The sequence below is a fragment of the Ovis aries genome, chromosome 15 (assembly GCF_016772045.2).
Source record: "Ovis aries strain OAR_USU_Benz2616 breed Rambouillet chromosome 15, ARS-UI_Ramb_v3.0, whole genome shotgun sequence".
NCBI classification, from domain to species: domain Eukaryota; kingdom Metazoa; phylum Chordata; class Mammalia; order Artiodactyla; family Bovidae; genus Ovis; species Ovis aries.
In genome coordinates, this window is record NC_056068.1 from 42,638,083 (window position 1) to 42,661,820 (window position 23,738).

Genomic DNA, 23,738 nt, shown 5'->3' on the forward strand with positions numbered 1-23,738 from the left:
GGGAGACACAAACCACTGGATAAAGGCAGGCTCCAGGATGCGTCATGCAGCATGGGGAAGAGAGCCAGTATTCTGTAATAACTATAAATGCAGTGTAACCTTTACAAATTATTCTTTTTTAATAATAAAAAAAAAAGCTCTGTTGATACCCTGGTTACTCCAGGACACTGTACCCATCCCCAAGGTTGTGCCTTGACAGAGGACAGACAGTCAGAGGCTGCATATCATGAGGAAAATGGACTTCACTGTAATTGTCCAGCCAGTTTTCAACAAAAAATTACGAGATATGTCAAGAAAGAGTGTGATTGATACACTGGAAAAAAGCAAGTAATAGCAACTACCTTTGAAGGAGCCCAGACTCTGGATTTAGCAAAGACTTCAAAGAAGTTATTATATGTTCAAAGAACTAAGGAAACCTTATTTAAGGAAATTATAGATGATATGATGATATCCCCTCAAACAGACAACATCAATAAAGAGACAGAAATTATAAAAAGAATCAAACAGAAATCCTGCAGTTGAAAACTACAACAACTGAACTAAAAAATTCACTGGAAGGTCTCACCCATACAGGAAGAATCTATCAAAGATAGACTGATACAAATTATCCAATCTGAAGAACAGAATAGAAAACAGCCTCAAAGAAATGTGAGATACCATTAAATACACCAATATTCACAAAATGGGAATATCTGAAGGAGAGGAAAAAAGAGAAATGAGTAGAAAAATATTGGAAGAAATAATAACTGAAAACTTTCCCAATTTAATGGAAAACATTAATACGCCCATCCAAGAAATTAAGATAAATACTAAGAGTTTAACACATACATCATACCATGCACACGTATTTATCACAGTAAAACTGTGGAAAACCAAAAGACAGAAATGCCGAAAGTGACAAGAGAAAGATGACTCATCTTACACAAGGAAACACCAGTAAGACTGGCAACCAACTTCAGAAACGTGCAACATGTTCTGACCAAAATACTGCATATAAACAGAAGTGAAGTGTGAAATTTCTGGGCTGGAGTAGTTAACTGGCAGATTCTAGAACACCTTTTTGTCTGACACGGTGAATGGCAGTATTTGACACGGTGGCTGTTCCTTCTGCCTGTATGTCATGATTACAGATATATATACACTCTGATCCAGCAATCCACCTCTAAGAATTCATTCTACAGACGTATCAGACATGCGTAAGTAAGTGTTAGTCACTCAGTCGTGTCTGACTCTTTGCAACCCCATGGACTATAGCTCGCCAGGCTCTTCCGTCCATGGAATTCTCCAGGCAATACTGGACTGGGTAGCTAGTCCTTTCTCCAGGAGATCTTTCTGACCCAAAGATTGAAGCCAGGTCTCCTGCATAGCAAGTGGGTTTTTTTTTACTGTCTGAGCCTCCAGGGAAGCCCTTTAGACATGTATGAACATTTATAAAATGATATAGCACAAAATAATTCCCTTCAGCACTGCTTATTAAAACAAAAGACTAAAACCACCCAAAAGTTCATCAACAGGAGGAACTGGTTAAATAAGTAATAATATAGTCAAATAATAGAATATTTTATAGCTATCAGAAAGAATGAGAAAGCTCTTCATACTACACTGACATGGAAAATATTATATATATATATATAAACTAGATGCAGAATCATAAGTATGTACTTTTTGTGTTTTAAAATGGGTAAATAAGTATATTAATATTCTCTAGAATATACATTACATGAACCTAGAAAGATACATAAGAAATGAAAATAACAGTTGTCTTAGGCAAGGCATAGGAACCAAGCAGAGGGAAGAGACAGTAGGAGGAAATTTTTTCACTGAATCTCTTTTTATATTTAAAAATTTTTGAACCACAGGATGTTATTACTTATACAAATGATTATATTTTTTAAAAGAAACAAGAGTAGAAATAAAAATTTTGTGCTGCGGTTGGGGGTGGGGGATAAGTAGGTGGAACACAAAGGATTTTTAAGGCAATGTAAGTGAAAAAATACTCTGAATGGTATTATAATGTAGATACATGTCGTTATACATTTGTCTGAACCCACAGGACATACACCACCAAGAGTGGACCCTAATATAAAACTATGGACTTTGGGTGACTAGGAGTGTCAGCATAGACTCATCAGTTGAAATGAATGTGCCACTCTGGTTGGGGACGTTGATTCTGGGGGAGGATACGCATATATTGACCCTGGAGGCATGTACGAAACCTGTGCACCTTCCTCTTAGTTTCACTGTGAACCTGAAACATCTCTAAAAAAATTAAGTCTTTTAATAAAATTACTTGAGTAACACTTTAAAGGAATCTGTTAATTTATTAAAGAAAAATACCAGGGAATTTCCTGGCAGTCCAGTGGTTAGGACCCCACACTCTCACTGCCAAGGGCCCAGGTTCAATTCTTGGTCAAGGAACTAAAATCCCACAAGCTGCACAGTGCAGCCAGAAAGAAAACACACACAAAAAACAACTACCACGATTTCTTATTCCTCCTTCTGAATTAAATGAGGCCTTGTATCAAGTCTCACAAAATGTAATCTCATTCCAGGTGATTCAAATATTCATTTAAGTAGTATTTTTCTAAAAATGCTTCAATGAAAAACTGGAGAATTTTCTTTTTTGACAAGAAAAGAAATTAACAATTATTAAAGGCTCCATAATAACTGCTTTCCAATATTTACCCATCAAACCCCAAATCAGCTGCTTTAATGATTCGGTAGAACTAGGATGTGGCAAGGTGGTCGAGGTCAGCTGAGGTCTGACCAGCTCTGGGTACGCATTCACGTAGCACAGAACAGGGACCTACATGCTCCTGGAGGTTGAGTTAAAAGTCAATGAGTTTAAAAGGGTCCCAGATGGATGAATCTCAAATACATGATGCTAAATGAAAAAACCCACATACTGAAAACGTACATACTCTGTGATTCTGTTTATATGATAATTTGGAAAGACAAGAATATAGGAACAGAAAACAGATCAGTGGTTTCCAGGGGCCAGGGGTAAGGAGAGAGTCTTACCCTCAAGGGGCAGCATGAGGGAATTCTCTGGGCACTGGCATTGTTCTAAATTCTGTCTGTGATGGTTTCAAGAATCTAGGCACCTGTAAAAACTCATAAACCTATACCATGGTATTGCAATTTATAGTAAGAAATACATAATATTTCGTCTTCATCCCAGTTTCTGGCACAGATCTCCCCAAAGTCTTGGAATTTCCTAAGTGCTGAGAGCGATAACAAAGTGGCTTTAAGAAAACACATGGACAGGGGCTGGTTGCCAATTAACCTACCATGTGATTAGAGGGCTGGAACTTTCAGTCTGACCTCTGAGGAAGGGACAGGGGCTGGGGGTTGAGTCAATCACCAATGTCCAATGATGTAATCAATCATGCCTGCGTCATGAATCTTCCATAACAACCCAAAAGCACAGGGTTGAAAAAGATTCCAGGTTAGTAAACATACGAAGATTTGGGGAGAGTGATACGCCTAGCGAGGGCATGGAAGCGCCGTGCTCTTTCCCCACATGCTGCCCTGTGTATCTGTCTATTCCTGAGTTACAGTCTTTTATAAGAAACAAGTGACTAGTATGGAAAACATTTCTTCGAGTTACGTAAGCTGTTCTAGCAAATTAATCAAACCTAAGTTGGGGCGGGGGGGCACTTCCCTGGTAGCTCAGCTGGTAAAGAATCCACCTGCAAAGCAGGAGACCTGGGTTTGATTCCTGGGTTGGGAAGATCCCCTGGAAGCAGGCATGGAAACCCACGGCAGTATTCTTACCTGGAGAATCCCCACAGACAGTGGAGACTGGCAGGCTACAGAGCATGGGGTCACAACGAATCAGACGTGACTGAGTGACTAGGCACAGCACAGCGCAAGAGAAGGGGCTGAGGGAACCTCTGACTTATGGCCAATTGCTCAGAAGCACAGGTAACAACCTGGACTTGGGACTGGCATCTGAAGAGGGAGTTGGGGGCAGAAGTGGGGGGTGGTGGTGGCGTCCAGACTGTATCTTTGACTCTAAACAATAAGTAAAATTCACAGTTCTAATACTAAGCGTCTTCCAAGATCCTCATGAGTGAAGATGGGAGCTAAGGGGGAAAACCTAGAAAAGCAACAGGTCTTATCCATTCACCGAAAGTGACCCTGACATCCTCAGGAGAAACTTCTCATCTTTCTCTGAACAAACTCACCTGTGCTCACTGTTCTTACAAATGTTCTTTTCTGGTCAATGAAGTATCCCTGTTGTCCTGAGACCCTCATACTCTCAAGGGCTGGGAAAACAGTGTCTCACTCAATGGTCTAGATACACTTCCTGGAAGCGCAGTTCACCAAATAATCTCCCTACAGTCACGTTCACCTAGTCCTAGTAGAACTGAAGCTTGTAAGCAAGGTCACGGAGGCTCCTACAGAGAAACAGGAGCCCGCCCCCAGCCCAGCGTCTACTCTCACCTTCCTCACGGCCTCCAGCTCCTGCTGTTTGTTTTCATTCGCTACCTGGAGCTCCTTCATCTGTCTCTCCAGCTCCTCCTGCTCTGCCAGCAGCTTCTTCCGCAGTTCTTTCCGACGCTGGCGGGCTTCTTTGTGTGGTGGGGGGCTGCCCAGCTTCAGGAGATGGATGGTAGAATGGATGGCTGTGAAAGGCATGAGATAAAAGACAGGAAATACCTTTTATTTTCTGTGAGCCTAACCTGAATGGCATAGTGGGAAGAAAATCAGAAACTCAGGGTAATTCTGATCCTGCCACCGAGCAGCGCTGTAACCGTGAGCCAGTCACAGAACCACTTACTCGTGGGTTTCTCATCTCTAACCACAGAGAGATGATCTCTTGAGTCCCTTCCAGCTCCAAAGTCCCATAACTGCCTATCTGTGCTTAAACAGACTTGATTTGGGAACACAACATGCATTTGAGGAACTCCCAACACTTGCAACTCCCTTCCTTAACTTCCCAAAAAGGCCAAATAAGAATAAGACATTACAAGGGCTGAGATTCAAAATCCCTGGTATCTGATTTGCTACCTGCCATAGGTAGTCCATCCTAAAGGAAATCAGTCCTGAACATTCATTGGAAGGACTGACGCTGAAGTGGAAGCTCCAGTACACTTTGACCACCTTGAACTGACTCATTGGGAAAGACCCTGATGCTGGGAAAGACTGAAGGCAGGAGGAGAAGGGGATGACCAAAGATGAGATGGTTGCATGGCATCACCGACTCAATGGACATGAGTTTGAGCAAGCTCCAGGAGCTGGTGATGGACAGGAAGGCCTGGGGTGCTGCAGTCCATGGAGTCGCAAAGAGTCAGACACGACTGAGCGACTGAACTGTAGGTAGTCTGCCCTTCATCTATGCCTTATGAAACCATCTCCCTATATACTCCCTTCCCGAGGTGATAACAGCCAATACCATGTACTGAATATTTGCTATATATAAATATGTGTATATATATACACACACACACTCTTTACACACATTATCTAATTTTTGTATGAAATCTGATTTCTTTCCTGATTGTTTCCATTATCTAAATAGCTAGTACGGGGCGGGTGGGGGTGGGAAGGAGGCTCAAGAAGGAGGGGATAAATGTATACTTATAGCTGATTCACACTGTTGTATAGAAGAAACCAATGCACATTGTAAAGCAATTATCCTCCAATTAAAAATAAAATAAAAAATAAATAAAGAGCCAGTACTTTCACTGTTCAAATTCAAAAGCCTGAAAGGACAGAGATGAAATCTCCCTCCTACTCCTATTCCCAAGCACTGAGCTCTTCACTCCACTACCAACTAACACCACTGTTTCTGTGCATCTTTCCTGAGGTACTTTAAAAGCAAATACAAATAAACATATATATACATCTTCCACCTTCCACGGACACAGTGGTGGCCTAACACCAGAGCCTGAGTCTGTCCTCTTACTTCCCCCTGGAGAGCTTTTCGTATCAGCACACACTGCGCAGTACTGATCAGTCCTCCAGTGTGCAGCTGTGCCATCATCTATTCAACCACGCCCCGATGAATGGACATTTGTTTATAAACCTATCACAAACAATCCTGCAACAACGTGTCATTTTAAAAATGTGCAACTATATCTTCACTATCTAATTATTAACCCTCACAACAACTCTGAGCGGTAGGTACTATCATTAGCCCCATTCCAGAGAAGAAAGCTGCTCCAGAATTCCTAGTGACCCAGGAGAGAGGATCCAGACCCATGTATACTTGCCTCAAACTCTGAAGCTACATCAAAATGATCACAATTTCAATAAACAATTTTACTTAGATTCAAGAATTAACAAACAATTTTACCTCGATTCAAGAATTAACATTGAGAATCCCCTTTCATGATTAAAGAGAAAATCTCACTTTAATCTTTACCAATGCTGGAGTGATATTTTAGTTTAAAAGTTATTAAATCAGGAGTTTTCGCTCTCAAGATATCTGAAACTAGTGATTTCCTGAGAAAGTAACAAACCTTGAAAATTACTTGCCGTATTCAAAACCTATTGCACAATTCCTCTTTTGTTTTACATATTTCTAAATACTCAAAATGGCCACTTTAAAATTTTTCACGGTCCTTAAAGGGGGAAATTCCATATTCTTGAAATAGTTTAAGAGTAAATAAATAAAACCAAAAAGGTCCAGTTTGTACTTTTCTCACAAGTTCATCAGGCAAATGAAACTGATGAACATTCTGGGACCTCCTCTCAGCTTGGTTTTCTTCTAGCTATTGCGCTTCACACAGAAATAACTACAGGCAATGGGGAACAATGCCGAGCATCTCTGTTGCTGTTCAGTTGCTCAGTTGTGTCCAACTCTGAGATCCCAGGCACTGCAGTATGCCAGGTATCCCTGTCCTTCACTATATTCCAGAGTTTGCTCAAACTCATGTCTATTGAGCCAGTGATGCCATCCAACCATCTCATCCTCTGTTGCCCCCTTCTCCTCCTGTCCTCAATCTTTCCCAGCATCAAGGTCTTTTCCGATGAGTTGGCTGTTTGCATCAGTCACAAAAATATTGGAGCTTCAGCTTCAGCACCAGTCCTTCCAATGAATATTCAGGGTTGATTTCCTTTAGGATTGACTGGTTTGATCTCCCTGCCATCTAAGGGACTCTCAATGAAAAACAGAAAGTGCTCTCAAGTTATATCATGACAAGTAATAAAAATTATCTTACCCTGAATCCATTCTTGTTTCTTCTTCTTATCTGAAGCACTGATCTCAAAGGTCTTCTCGAAACATTTTATGAGAAAAAGGCATTTCTTTCCATCTTTGTCAGGCAAGGGCTAAGACAGAAAGCAAAATTAGTCTTTCAAATTTTACTTTCAAGTACTTAAATTCAAACTTAATTACTTATACAAGAAGTACCTATAAATGAATGTTACTGATTTATTTATGCTGCCCTCTAGGCAACAATACTTGTTGTAAAAATCACCCCAGATTAGCATACGACATCTAGACTGGGAGAACCAACATCACTTGATGGGCCATGATATGGCCTTTCCTGAGCACAGCAAACCTTGTACATTGCACCTTATACCTGAACACATCTCTCACAGGAATCCTGGAAAATATGCCCATGGAACTGTTCCAATAGGTATAGACACCCAGGGTGATTCCCACACCCTGCAGATGCGTCTCTCCCTTCCTTGCACCAGGGTGTTGTTGCTAGCAAGCTGTGGTTCTTGTCCTAAATCCTTATAAGTAGACTGGCACAGTCTATCATAATCCTGTGAGTCTCCATGTTTAACTGAATCTAAGAAGACCCCTTACTGGGCACTGCATACCCGTAATATTAACACATACCACTTCATCCATCAAGACACATTATCATTTATGAATGAGATCTTAGGTATTTTAAATGTTCTTCAACAAATACAGATATGATAATAATTCAGACACAAAATAAAAATTCAAAACATTATGTTCTTGAGGATTTCACCTATTTACAGAATTAGCAGTGATAAAGTGTTCTGAAAAGTCATACCAATTATTCAAAGACATGTTCTTTTGGTTTATTTATTACACTCCAAAATGGCCCAGGTTCTCAGACACACTCATGATTTCAAACACTGTCTTACTGATTTTTTTTGGCTTTGTTTTCTTATTTATGACTCCATTTTACTCAAGAAATGATTCCTTAAATATACAAATAAATGAGATTTAATCCCTATACATTATTCTCAAATACAAGACAGAAAATAAATTCACATTAGAAAAAAATTTTTTGTCAGGTATCTGTAATTTTTTGGTTCAGAAACTATGGTTACTGTATGTGTATATTATTTTAGAAATGTGAATTTTAAGATTATTTTTAAAGCTCTAGAGTCTAGAAGGAAGATAAACTACTTGAACAGCAGGCGGCAGCACTGGAAAGAAGTAACCACTGACTCTTACCTCCACACAGCAGTTCTCATCCAAGAGAATGTCTCCTTTCTTATCTTTCAGATCCTCGCTCACATAATAAGAAATTATGTTGGGTTTTAATACAAACCAGCGTTCAGTCCAGTTTTTCCGTCTATGGCCTTTCTTTATCATGTAACCCTAGGTAAGATTAAATCTGATATAAATGCTGGTGCTTTTCCTTATAAGAGCTGGTATCTCTTCCTTTTAACACACACACACACACACACACACACACACACACACACACACACACCCCTCTTCCCCGGCCCCCCACACACACCTCTTCCTTTTAACACACACACCCTAACTGTGATTCTCAGTAAATCTGCTGCTGCTGCTAAGTCACATCAGTCGTGTCCGACTCTGTGCGACCCCATAGACGGCAGCCCACCAGGCTCCCCCGTCCCTGGGATTCTCTAGGCAAGAACACTGGAGTGGGTTGCCATTTCCTTCTCCAATGCATGAAAGTGAAAAGTGAAAGTGAGGTCGCTCAGTCATGCCCAACTCTTACTGACCCCATGGACTGCAGCCCACCAGGCTCCTCTGTCCGTGGGAGTTTCCAGGCAAGAGTACTGGAGTGGGTCGTCAGTGCCTTCTCCGCTCAGTAAATCTACACCCATTATTGAAAATGCTAAAAGGTGTCAGCAAACCTGGCCAAGCATGCCTTCTCAGACAATCACTCTCTGGTACCAGTGTACCTCTCTACCTGACCTCTCAGGATTCCAAAGGAGCAGAAGATGAACTGGACCAGTAGTCAGGATCCTGGCTTCTAAGTATAGCTTTTAGCTCACACTTACTAGACTTGTATTTTCTTCCCATATGTCAGCCTCAAAGATGTGTGATCCAAAATTTTATTTCAGCAAGACTACACATTACTACAGGCCAAAACACTTTAGGATTGTTCAAGATTTACACAGTAAATCTACAGGTGCTGATAGCGTGTGGCAGACTATACACATCATCAAATATATAATAATATTTTGGCTGTATCATGTGATCATTATATTAAGTTCTAATCACATTACTCGTTCAGTTTGCTAGCTCTTGACATTTAAACCAAGGCTATCTCATACTGCCGTTCATCTGCAGTTCTATATTCTGCCATCCTAATGGGCCTGGAAATCCTCTTCAGAGACCATGTTTCCTAACCTCTTACAGCACCAAAAACCTACACAAATTAAGCCTCAATTAAAGTTTATTGATAGGCTACATCTGAAGAAAAGAGAAAAACAACATCATTACCTAAGAGAGCAAAACAAGGACCAACCAGTAAGAGTTATTATTCAATATAATAAAGTAAGACATCTGAAAGACCCATTCAAAATATATAAATTCTATTTACTAAGCATTAAGTTTATTAAACAGACTATGTATGTCAGCATATGTATACCATAAATATTATCAGATGCTATGCAGGTACTGAGAATACAAACTTTATAACCTAATACGATAAACACAACTTTATTACATAAGGGCACTTTTCCCCAAAAGGAAGCATATTTTTCTGATTTCATAAAAATTATACATAGCCTATAGAGAGGTTAACATACATAAACATTATAGTAGTAAGCCCAATAATAAGAAAAGAAAAAGAATAAAGTAAAATTCATAGAAATCTCACAACCCAGCAGTGATCACTTCTAACATTTTGGCCCCATCCCTCCAGACAGCTCCACACACACATATCACACTGCATGAAAGGGATTACAAGACACCTGCTGGTCCACAACCCGTTTTCTTCACTGAAGAGTGTGCCAGGGCACCTTTCAGATGAGTGAGTATAGATGTACACATGACATGAAAGTACCATGTTCAGAAACGTGATCATTTAAACAGCGCTTTCAAAACAGTAACTTCCCAGTGTTTAACTGTAATTATTTACAATGTACGCCTAACACAAGACTGAGAAAATAAGAAATTTTATTCCTGTTCTAAATTAGCATAAAAATATAAGTGACTTAGGCTCATCTTTGGGATAAAAATGTTTTATTCGGAACGTCAAATTCTAAAGGTGAGGAGAAACAGTGTTACAGGATGCTTACCTGTTTCAGCACATCTAATATTAGCTCATTGAAGACCTCGTTAATTGCCATGGACACAGTCTGTCGATCCATGCCTTTGCTGAACTGTCCGTTTCCAACAAGCTCAATCAGTTCCCACACAGAAAGGCCATCTTTACTGTCATCAAAGTTGATTTTATAATTTTCAAATTGTTCTTGTTGCCAACTTACTCCCATAGCTTCTGTAAGTTTCTTAAGCAGGTATTCAATCTATAAAAAGAATTTTAAAAGCGTTATTGCATAGCAAAAAAAAAAAAACAACTTTTAAACTTAAGTATGTATCTATGTTATTACACTAAATAATAAATTAAAAGGTCAATTTAGGAAATACTCTTTTATACTTCCAAGTGTATCTTTAAAGAATCTTGACACCATCAAGGAGAAGGGTATGGATAAAATGCCACTGAGTCTACGCTAACTTAGAATAAAGTAATAAAAAACTGGAACCCTTAACAGAGTATTTGTATAAAGAACAAAAGCAAACTGCATCCAGACACTATCATACATAAACTAATTGATGTGATCTGTTTACTCTGTTGGATTTCAATATATGAAAATACTAATGTTGCTGAACCAATATGCAAGCACTAAATAATCATCTCAAAGTATGTACAAGTTAGTTACCAATTTATAAATTTTCCACATAAGCCAATTATTTGAAATTAATGCTGCCGCTTCTCATTAGAATCCTGACAGTGTTGTAAACGATGCTGAACTCCTAGACTGGGCCAGAAAAGTTTATTAAATTCTGAAACACATAGCTTTGTATAGAAAAATAGTAGAAAATACTGCGCTCATCCCTCCAAACAGCTCTACACACACACAGCATTGGCATGAAAGGGATCACAAGACAGCTGCTGTCCCATAGCCGTTTTTTTCTGATGAATGAGCACACAGTGAATGCATGTGCACATGACATGAAAGTGCTTTAAAAATGTAAATGAAATAGTAACAGTTCAAAAAAAAAAACCACTGTGAGGCAGTAATACTGAATTAGAATTGACGTCTCTTATCTTCTGGAAAGCCTGGGTACCCTACAGTGCTCTCTCAAACTCAACATATCCAAATATGAATGAATCACCTCTACCTTTCAAATGGCTTCTCCTCCAATTACAGATTTCAGTTGTGAACAACACCATTCACCCATGCCAGGAAGATAAACCATGCCCCACTCCTTCACATCGAGATCAGTGACAAAATCCTACTGTTTTCATTTCCCCTCTTTAAACTCTGCCTGGCTCCCTATCACCTCAAAGATAAAGGCAAGCTCCTCTGTGTCCCCCTGTGATCACTCACCCCCTGGATACTGTCTCTAACATTTTCTCCACCATGCCTCACTGCAGATTTTACACCCCACCAACACCACCATCAACACTGATCCCACGAAAGCTCTATAAAGGGCTAGCTAGTTAATATTTAAGACTTTATACATCTCTGCTATATGTTTTTCTTTGTTTTGGGTTTTCCTTTTTTAACAACTCTTTAAAAATGTAAAAACTCTCTTAGCACAGGGACTATATAAAAACAGGCTGCGCACTGAATTCAGCCAGTAAGCTGTAGTCAGCCAACACCTGCGAGAGATTGTAAGTAGTGTAGCCATGTAACACACTTTTTCATGCTTCTATGCCTTGCCCCATGCTGTCCTGTTGAGATTACCTTTCTCCATTTCTCTACTCAGTCATATCCCACCAAAGACCCACAAATCAGGATCTGCATTTTAACAAGAACCCCAGGTAATTCCCTATGCACATTAAAGTCTGAAAAGCACTGCTCTGGTAAAAGAGCTCTGACCCAGGTCAGGTGTGCCTCTTTTGAACTCGGTATACTGTACAGAAAGTATCTCTACTTTCAAATGCTGCCCCTTGCTGATTTTTTGAACTCCTTATAGGAGGGACAATGTCCCACCCATCTTTGAATCTCCAGAATTCAGCATCGTACACGGATGCAGTAGAGCTCAGTTAATGAAATGGAAATAAACCAAGCTAAACCTCAATTTTCTCATCAAAGAAATGGGTATAATAAAACTCATCATATAGGACTCCCATGGGGATAAAATGGGACAAAAATAAAACACTGTGCACAACGTCTGGCATAACAGGTACTCAATCAATGCTACTTCCTTCTGCACTGCACCATTTCAAATTACATTTAAGAAAGCGTTCATGAAATAACATAGAATGAGGAAGAATGCAAAATTAAATTTACCTATGATTTCCATTGCATAAAGATTATGTAAATATTCTGACAAATACTAGAGGAAAATATTACAGTCAATTTTGTTACAGATAGGATTATGAACTAATTTCTTTCTCTTCTTTGCAATTCCAACTTGGTTATAATGTTGTTTGTGGAATAACATACTTTAATAGGAAAAGAATGTGAACAATAGGAAAAACATGTTTGCAAAGAAATACATACTCACAAAACATCACAAGGTCAAAAAATATCAAGACCTCTATTGGTGTAATTTGATGAGATATTATAAGCTCCTCCAGTATGCAGATTATCTAATACCCTAAATCTAGCATACAGTGGGGTGTTCAACAAATGTTTACTCGCTGGAGAAAAACACACTCAGGTCTTTCCTTTCTCTTGTTGGAGATGTACCTGTTAAGCTTGTGTATCTATCTGCTGTTAAATTTAACAGATATTATTTTCTTGGTTTCTAAAAAAAATTATTTTTGCCTGTGCCGAGTCTTTGTTGCCGCACACGGGCTTTCTCCACTTGCAGCAAGCAGGAGCTACTCTCCAGCTGCAGTGGGAGGGCTTCTCACTGTGGTGGCTCCTCGCGCTACAGAGCACAAGCTCCAGGGCACACGGCCTTCAGCAGTTACGCCATGCAGGCTGTGACACATGGGCTCAGTTCCCTTCAGCATGTGCGATCTCCCCAGACTAGGGATCGGACCCATATCCCCTGCGCTGGCAGGAGAATTCTTAACCACCTGACCACCAGGTAAGTTCATGGCTTTTAAAAAGAAGTAACAGGGAGAGGAAGTGGAAAAAGAGAAAAAAGGAAATCAAGAAGAAAAAAGAGAAGAGGGACAGAGAGAACAGGATACAAAAGAGAAGGGGGAAAAAATGTAAAGCAATAAGGCACAAGAAAGAAAAACTTAATTGTATAAACAATTGACCAAAGTAAAGTAACTCAGAGGCGTTCTCCTGCACAGAAATTCAATCTCCCTAAGGCAGCAGAAAGAGGGCCCATGCTGCCTGATCACAACTTGGGATAAAAGCTGTATAGGCACTCCTAGAAGTTCTAGCAGTGAGGTTATGGGCGTGGCCACATGTATGGACAGGATGACAAAAAGTGGGTGTGACAAGACAGTGCATCTGACTGGCCATTAGCACAAGTCAGGAAACAGCTGGGAATGACCCTGTGCCCCTCAGTTCCTCTTGTATACTGGAGCTTCAATGCCCCTAGTGTATTGGAACGTCTTTTACAATGTTTCCTGTCTGCAGCAAACGGAGCTCTTCTAGAGGCAGCTCTCCAGGTTCCTCCTGAACATTTCTAAACATGCCCTCCCCAGGCCTTCAGAGTCTGTCATCAGGGCCCAGTTTCTGCTCTGCATTCCCAGTGCCTGTGCCAGGTAACTAATCTAGATTCATTTCCTGTTGACTTTGAACACAATCACATACTTATCACAACCAAACAACTTAAGAACCTCTTAGTTCATTATACTGGGCCAAGGAGAGACAAACATTCCCATTCTCAACTATTTGATCATACTAAAGAATAAATCACGTGTTGCTGGGTTAGTCTGAGTGGCCTGCACCAATTCTAAGAGCTCATTCAATTTCAGGAAGCAGCTTACTTCCTCCTTCCAAGGCAAGTTGCACCAAAAATAACAAAGAATAAACTTTCAAGCTGCATGTGATTTTTGAGGCCTCTGGCTCTGAAATTTCTTTGTTAAAAGTTCTTTCCCTGTAATCATTAAAGAGGGTCTTTATGGACTTAATTCAGATTTTATTTCACTGAGGATCTCTTAAAACTCTTTCAGGTTTGAGATTTAACTGCATGAAGGCAATTCTTCCAGATTAGCAACAGACACATCCTGTTTTGTTCTTGGCTCAGTGGGAAATTAATACTAATGTAAAAACTATACTTCACACACACACATTTCCAGGAAAACCATTCGACAAAACTTTTGGAACCATCTCAAATGGGGACACGCTAGTTCTGGACTTTTGTGATGTAAGTCACTTATTTATTCAATGTTCTTGATACTACTTTCTGGGTGATAGGAAACTGAATCAAAAGCAAATTTATCTATACCACTTATGTTAGTCATATAACTACCACTGTTACTTATGTCTAATACAGTATTAATCAAAGGTGGAGAATAAAATCTCACTTAAAAACATTACCCGTGGATGATTCATGTCAATGTATGGCAAAACCAATACAGTATTGTAAAGTAAAATAAAGTAAAAATAAAAATTAAAAAAAAATAAAATAAAATAAAATTTTTAAAAATGTAAAAAAACCCCACATTTTGGACTTAAAATGCAAATGATCATTATGATAAATGACTTACTGGAAACATAAAGATTACTCTAAATTTATAAAGCATAAAATCAACTGGTAATATTACAAATCAAACTCATGTGACAAATTAAGACATTATACTTCAATTTTATTTTAAATGTGTATGTTTTCACACTTAATTTTATTAAAATCTGTAAGCCTAAAACTAGTTCTAAATACAGTTTTTTTAATACTTAGTACATAGGGTCGCAAAGAGTCGGACACGACTAAGCGATTGAACTGAACTGAACCATAAAAGTACTTTAACAAGTACTTAGGAAGGAAGCAAAATCTAACAGAGAATGGAACCTTAAGAAATAACTCCACTGTTTTTCATAAAACGTGCAACCTTGAATTTGCATTGCTTGAGCAAAGGCCAGGAGATGTGCTACGAGCTTACTAAACACAAGACCATATTTTAAACCTTAGGAAGCTGGTTCAGCAGTTAGACAAAGCTATTTCACATAATCTGTTTTAATGATCCTTTCTTTCCCCACACAAGGACTCCTGGCCACAGAGGAGTAATCTGTAGAACTAACTCTAATTCTACTTCTAATCAGAAGAAGGCTGAGGGAGCTAAGGACATCAGAACAACAGAGTAAGTCCAAACAGTGACACGACAAGGTATACTGCCTGGGGTTCCCTTCTCAAATGAGATTAACTTGTTTAGAAGAGGAGCAAAATGCTTTTGTCAGCCGGCAAAGAGGAAAACAAGCAAGCTGTGGAATCTTGGCTGGGCTCGGTGCAGAAAAATAAAACTCATGGCCCACCTCAAGTCTTCTGTGAGTCCTAGTTTTTCAGGACACCTAAAGCAAAAATCTTTTGAGTGTCTTAGGCAGGGCAGTCAGGAAGCTGGTGCTGACGGGCTCCCTCCAACAGCCTATGACTCAGTGATGACTTAAAGCCAAAGACAAGTTCCCCACATCAAGTCAGAGCTGCTTCAAGGAATACGGTAAATCTCCCTACAAAGTAATTTCTAATTCTAAGGTCACTTTCAAGTCCACCATGTATATTTTTGTGATGGAAAGAATCAAAAGATCATGGGTAAGAGACCCACTACATCTCCAGTTTCAAAGAAAATGCAGAGTGAAACTATAAAATGTCTTAAAAGACAATAATGGAGATTTTATTAGCATAATTCTTCCAAGCAGCAGCTAGGTTTAAAAATACCATTGGCACATCTACATCTGTCAACATTCTATTCCCCTCTATGTTTCTGTACTAAGCAAGATAATTTTCATGGACAAAAATTCCATAACATGTTTTAATTTCCCCTTTAACATATGTACACAATTACATTATTATTATTAAACACTGAGAAACTTTCCACCACTAGAGTGAACTTGCTTTCTCCTTGCTTACCAATGACAACCTAATTGTTAAATCCAAGGACAACTTCTCATTCATCACCCTCTAATTTTTCTATAGCACCTAATGCTAGGAACTACTTTTCTGCTTCTTAGAACTTTTTTTTTCCTTTGGCACCCATGACTCAACACTCGCCCAGTTCTCCTACCTGACAGACTGTTAAACTTCCTTTACCAAATCTACTTCCTCCCCCAGCTACAGAAATGGACCCATGGTTCCGTCCTCGGCCCTCGCTTCTCCCACCACCGTCTCTTTCTTCCTGATCTAACCGACTCCCACGGCTTCCCTGTCTCTGTCCCCAGCCCTGGCCTCTCCCAGCTCTGAACGTACTCTTCCAGTTGAAACAAGGCAGTTCCATGAGGATGATCCACTCACAATGCCAACTGTACCAAACCATCACCATACATCACACCCCAAATAGTTCATCACCAATGCTTCACATACACCCACTATGTCAGTCCTCACAAGTGCCCAGTGAAGGAAGCAATGACCCCCTTTTCCAGATGGGGAAATCCAAACCGGGAGACTAAGTAAGCTGTTCACGGTCACAGAGCCAAAAGGTGGTCAAGCAGGGATTTAAATTGGGCAGTCTGATCTGAAAGACCACGCTTTAAACAACTACACTATATTTCCTCCCAGTTGCCCAGACCTGAAAGTTGTCTGTCCCTGCACAGCCATCATGCTCCAGTTAAAAAGGACGTGTGTCATTCATTTTTACTGCGCAGCACCTAATCCCTCCCTTTTTACAGTTATTAAAATTATATTTATTAATTTTCAATGACATGTTTACAGCATAATGTTAACCGAAAAAAAGAGCAGGGAAAATTGTATATATTGTACAATCACACTGTATTTTTTTTTAAGTTATGAATAGAAAAAATATAAAAAGAAGTATCTCCAAATGCTAACCTTGGTTCTCTTTCAGTGGCAGAACTACAGAACTATAGAAAGAAAGTTCCTTATACTTATTTGTAGAAATAAGTAGAATAAGAATCTAACATTTCTGTAATTAACAGATATTTTATAGGGAAAGTGAAAGTGTTAGTTGCTTAGTCATGTCCAACTCTCTCTGTGAGCCCATGGACTATAGCCCACCAGGCTCCTTTATCCACGGAATTCTCCAGGCAAGAATACTGGAGTGGGTTGCCATTCATTTCTCCGGGGGATCTACCCAACGCAGGGATCAAACCCAGGTCTCCTGCACTGCAGGCAGATTCTTTACTATCTGAGCTACCAGGGGAAAGATGCTATTTATAGGGAAAATTCAGTTCAGTCACTCAGTCATATCCAGCTGTTTGTGACCCCATGGAGTACAGCATGCCAGGCTTTCCTGTCCATCACCAACTTGATCAAACTCATGTCCATTGAGTTGGTGATACCATCCAACCATTTTATCTTCTGTCATCCCTTTCTCCTCCTGCCTTCAATCTTTCCCAGCACCAGGGTCTTAATCCAATGAGTCAGTTCCTCACATCAGTTGGCCAAAGTACTGGAGCTTCAGCTTCAGCATCAGCCTTTCCAATGAATATTCAGGACTGATTTCCTTTAGGATGGACTGGTTGTATTTCCCTGTTGTCCAAGGGACTCTCGAGAGTCTTCTCCAACACCACAGTCAAAAGCATCAGTTCTTTGGCGCTCAGCTTTATGGTCCAGCTCTCACATCCATACATGACTACTAGAAACACCATAGCTTTGACTAGGTGGACCTTTGTTGCCAAAGTAATGTCTCTGCTGTTTAATATGCTGTCTAGGTTGGTCATATCTTTTCTTCCAAGGAGCAAGCATCTTTTCATTTCATGGCTGCAGTCACCATCTGCAGTATTTTGGAGCCTAAGAAAATAAAGTCTGTCACTGTTTCCATTGTTTCCTTATTGATTTGCCATGAAGTGATAGGACTGGATGCCATGATCATAGTTTTCTGAATGTTGAGTTTTAATCCAGCTTTTTCACTCTCCTCTTTCACTTTCATCAACAGGCTCTTTAGTTCCTCTTTGCTTTCTGCCATAAGGGAGGTGGTGTCTGTGTATCTGAGGTTATTGATATTTCTCCCTGCAATCTTGATTCTAGCTTGTGATTCATTCAGCCCATCATTTTGCACGACACACTGTACATATAAGTTAAATGAGAAGGGTGACAACATACAGCCTTAACGTACCTCCTTTACCAATTTTGAACCAGTCTTTTTGTTCCATGTCCCATTCTAACCATTGCTTCTTGACCTGCATACAGACTTCTTAGGAGGCAAGTAAGGTGGTCTGGTTTTATAGGGAAATGAAGCTATTAATTTTTTAAAATAACTCTATCAGCTCCCTGACAGAATGAGTAAAACTTGGCTTACATATAGCAGGCCTGCCTCTTTCTGACCATGAAAACTAGTGAAGGCACACAAAAGATCAGAGTGACAGCCACCAAACCCTCATATAATTAAGCTCTGGGCATGAATCAGTCATTCATTCATTTTATGAACTAAAAATAATGCATAAAAGCTCTTATCACTGATCTACTTTTATCTCTACAGGGGCTTAGTGGCAATAGTTGTTGTTGGGAGTATCATTTCATTATTAACCTTATTAGTGAGGCAAGTTCAAAGTAAAACCCTAAATGAGTAGTCTTCAAAATGACATGTTTCAGGTACTTTTGTTCTCCAGGGTCACAAATGGAGAATCCCAAGGATGGGGGAGCCTGGGGGCTGCCGTCTATGAGGTCGCACAGAGTTGGACACAACCGAAGTGACTTAGCAGCAGTAGCAGCAGCAGGGCGTACTGAAATTCCAAATCTCAGAACTCTCACTCTTTGGGAAAAACCAGTAGGCTGGGCACTGAAGTGACTGACCCCAGAGTCTGATCTTGACCATGACCGAAAGAATAACTAGGCAAACAGACCAGTCCAGAGTGGAAGAAGCTAGCAAGCACATCGATGAAATCAATGCTAACCACCTTATGTCCGGGGAATTCCCATTGTGGAAGCTAAACACAAATGGACCCTTTCCAAGCCTTCTCTGCAGCTAGTTCATGACACCTGACCTAGATCCTAACAATCAGATGCATCATGCCCTGTGACTGGGAAGTAGGCATAGAAAGCTCTCCGTGGTAGCAAGAACAGCTGCAGAAGATCTGAGTTCCTGGGCAGCAGCGTGCAGGGCCAGAGAGATTCCACAGCACAATACAGTTCCCCTGTGGTTCCTCACTGCACAGCCTCCACACCTGGTTTTCAGCCATAATAGCCATTCTATAAGCTACCCAACATTTTTAAAATTACCCTTCTGGCTTAAATCAGTAAGTCCAGCTGCTTCGAAGACTGGCAATTCAACCAAGTGACATACCTCACGCATCTCAGACACGCTCTTCCTTTGCTTTCCTGCCTCACATGACTTTGCCCTCTGTCCCTTCCATCCAGAAGTATTCTCCTTTGCTTTTTCCATTAGTCAAAACCCTTCCATCTTTTAAGACCCAGCATAAGTGCTATTTCCCCCCTAAATATAACAGCTAACACTTAATGAGCACTTCCTAAGAGCCAGGCATTCTTCTCATTTCATCATCACAAAAACAGCAGGAGGTAGATAGTAGCATTAGTCTTAGTTTACAGTGCTGGAAACTGTAGCAAAAATTAAATAAATTGCCCAAGGACACACAGCTAGTAAGCAGTGATGAAGCTAGAATTCAAATCCAAGACATCTGACTCCAGCTTTCTGCTCTTAACCAGGGAACACCAAATTACAGCCCATGAGTCAAATCTACCCTACCAGACAAATCTGACTCTCAGCCTGCTTTTATACACCCTTGCTCTAAGAACAGTTTTCACATTTTTAAGTGGTTGGGGTGGGGGAGGGGGGAATCAAAAGTATAATAATACTTCATGGTCCATGAAAATTATATGAAATTCAAATTTCAACATCCAAAAATAAAAGTTTTATTGAAGCAACATACAGTCTTGTGGCTGCTTTCATGCTATTAACAGCAGAGCTGAGTAGCTACAGCACAGACAGTACAGCCAGCAAGCCCACAAAGTCTCAAATATTTTCTGTCTGGCCTTCACTGAAAAAGTTTAAGATGCTGCTTTTAACCACCACATTCTATTGCCTCCTTAAAAAGACTTCCCTGATCCCTGACTTCTCCCAAACTGGAATACATCTTTCCCTTCCCTGTATTTACATGGTATTTGTTCTCCCTTATAACAGGTTGTCTATTTTGCTTTGAATTACACTTGACTTTCTTTTCCTTGAGCAGACTGCAAATTTCTTGAAGGCAGGAAGTCATCTTTTTCACTTCAGATTCCTCTTATTGCCTCATTTATTGTTGCCAGTCAATAAATACTTGCTGATTTGAAAAAAATATTGTAGTGTAAACTTTTAAACAGATTTTCCTAACGTGAACATGAATCACAGAAATCAATCACAGACGGGACTCCATGCTGGCAGAGTGGATAATAATGGGCATGCTTGATCACTAGTGGTGGGTATATAAATTGGTATAGCCTTTCTGAAGGGGCAGTTCTACCTTGTTTATCTAATACCCTGAAAGTATGCATATTTTAGGACTTACAATTCCACTGCTGAAACTGTGGAAAGAAAGGAGCAGACTAGTGTACAACAATGTATGCAATAACATTAGTCACAGGAGCTAACATAATTCCTGAATACATATCACATGCTAGGCACAGAGCTAACTCCTTTCTTTAGTTTTTCCCCTAGTCACAATTATTATTTTTTTAATTTTAGATTTTTTAATTGAGGTAACACTGGGTTATAACATTACATAAGTTTCTTATATACAACATTGTATTTCTACATCTAAATGCACTACAGTGTTCTCGCCACCAGAAATTTAGTTTCCATCCATCACAGTACAGTTGACCCTCTCTATTCATCCTACCAGCCCCACCCCCACTACCCCTCTGATAACCACTATTCTCTTCCCTGCATCTACATGTTTTTCTTTGGTTTGGTTAATTATTTTGTTTGTTTATATTCCACCTATGCATGAAATCATATGTATCCATCTTTCTCTGATTTGTTTCACTTACTGAACTAAGTTCTTTAAATATGAAGCCTCACAACCCTTAGAATAAACATTTTTAAGAGCTCTATTTTATAGATGCTGCTGCTGCTGCTAAGTCCCTTCAGTCGTGTCAGACTCTGTGCGACCCCCATAGACGGCAGCCCACCAGGCTCCGCCATCCCTGGGATTCTCCAGGCAAGAACACTGGAGTGGGTTGCCATTTCCTTCTCCAATGCATGAAAGTGAAAATGAAGTCACTCAGTTGTGTCCGACTCTTTGCGACCCCATGGACTGCAGCCTACCAGGCTCCTCCACCCAAGGGACTTTCCAGGCAAGAGTACTGGAGTGGGTTGTCATAGCCTTCTCCGATTTTATAGATGAGGAAATTAAAATTCAAGAGGTTAAATAACATTGTCTAATGTTAGAGGATTACAGATGACTCTTTTTTTTAAGGGGAAGACTACAGTTGATTAATCTGATATTATTAGTCTTTTCTAAATTTACAACTGTAATAAGCATATCTTATATGTATCATTTTTAGGGCAATAAGACAGCACAGAGCCTTACTCCTGCATTCCCTGCTCCTCTCCCAACCTTTGGAAACTCAGGGAAAATAATCCACAACAGAACAAGCAAAGGTCCTTTTTAATTTACTTTGCAAAGTATGGTTTAAAAAAAGTCTCCATCCTTGACTTTAACACAGGAGTAGTATTTCCTCACATAAATGAGCCCTGGGAATAACATTCTGGATCCTATGCGTTTCCTATATAGTATCCTTCAGCTAGTTCTTATGGTTTGCCAACAAGTAAGTAGACAGAAAATTATGTTGTGACTTATACTGAATAAAAGACTTCTTGAGAATGGATTTGTCTATAATTAGAACAGCTTAAAGAGGAAGAGCCCCACCCTGCCTGTAAATATCTAGAGTTACTGCATGACCTCAAATTACTAAGTCTGGGACTTTTTTGGATCCATGCTTTTTTGCCTCTGATCCAAAAACACTAGCACAGGACCTCCTTCCATATCTGCACTGAATTAACAGAGATACTTCCAAGTTAGGTCTATTAGATGCTAAGACAGTCACATAAACTTCCCAGAGCCACACCTTACCTCTTCTGGCACAATAATTAGTGGGTACTTGTCCTCAGATAAAAAGTTGAAAATAACCCATATTTTAAATGCATCTTCTTCCGTAATGAACAGGGGATTCTTTGTAAGATTTTTTTTGACACAGAGGGTCCAACACATCCTATTGAACTCAATCTTGTCAAAGTTGTCTTGGACCTAAGAAGAAATGAGGAAAAATTCCAATGAATCAGTCCAAAATAAGTAGCATGTAAACCAAGTAAAACAGAAAGACAAAGCCTACTACAGGCTTCCACTTTAATCAGCCCAGTTAACCAATAGCCATTTCGTAAGCAGTTGCTTAGGTAGCACACCTTCAAAGGTTCAATTAAGAATGTTATATTGAGCCTGACACTGAAGTAACACCTGCTCATACGACTCACTTGGCACATGAAATACTAGCTTGTCAAGTAATTTTTTCATGTATAAATATTATCTTCTAAACAGACTACCAATCTTGGTATAGGAGTTGAGAATGTCAGTTATTCAATATGAGCCACATGCAGATATCATTTTTACCTATATGGTCAAAGAAGATACTTTCTCTTGGGAAAAACTATTTAACTAAAATTCTAAAAAGACAGCTCTGCCACTCGGTCATTCAATCATGCATTCAACATTCCCTCAGGGTCTACTGATACGCTTCCCTGGTGGCTCAGATGGTAAAGAATCTGCCTGCAATGCAGGAGACCTGGGTTCGGTCTCCAGATCAGGAATCTCCCCTGGAAAAGGGAACGGTAACCCACTCCAGTACTCTTGCTTGGAGAATTCCATGGACAGAGGAACTACAGTGGGCTACAGTCCATGGGATCGAAAAGAATCGGACATGACTACAGTGTCTTGGTACTCATGCACATATAAGCCGCCCACTAAGCTACATAAGGATATAAAGGAACTATTCTAGTGGTCGAGTGGCTAAGACTCTGTGTTCCCGATGCAATGGGCCTGGGTTTGATCCCTAGCTAGGGAATTACACCCCATATGTCGCAACTAAAGATCCAGCACAGCCAAATAAAGAAATAAGCAAACGGTTTTTTAAAAATTAAGGATATAAAGATGAAGAATAACTTGGTCCCTGCTCTTAGAACAGTCACAGTTTATTATGAAACAGACAAATCTTAACATAACACAGTGTATGATTCAACAGTTTTTACTCATTCAACCAATAAAATTTAGACAGCACTCATTATCTGCCAGGGCATCACAGAGATACTGAGTACACTGGGTTGGACAAAATGTTTGTTCGAGTTTTCCTGTAAGAG

General features: G+C 39.8%; 1 protein-coding gene across 1 annotated transcript in view; it reads right to left on the reverse strand.

The window, feature by feature from the left end:
• Positions 1-23,738, reverse strand: part of SWAP70 (switching B cell complex subunit SWAP70) — a 76,183-nt gene that overhangs the window by 13,738 nt on the left and 38,707 nt on the right. The window contains exons 3-7 of the mRNA XM_004016163.5: positions 22,462-22,635; positions 10,444-10,671; positions 8,393-8,539; positions 7,173-7,281; positions 4,450-4,631 (exon numbers count right to left, since the gene is read on the reverse strand). Coding sequence (XP_004016212.2) covers positions 4,450-4,631; positions 7,173-7,281; positions 8,393-8,539; positions 10,444-10,671; positions 22,462-22,635 — 840 coding nt within the window. The remainder of the gene's footprint in view (positions 1-4,449; positions 4,632-7,172; positions 7,282-8,392; positions 8,540-10,443; positions 10,672-22,461; positions 22,636-23,738) is intronic.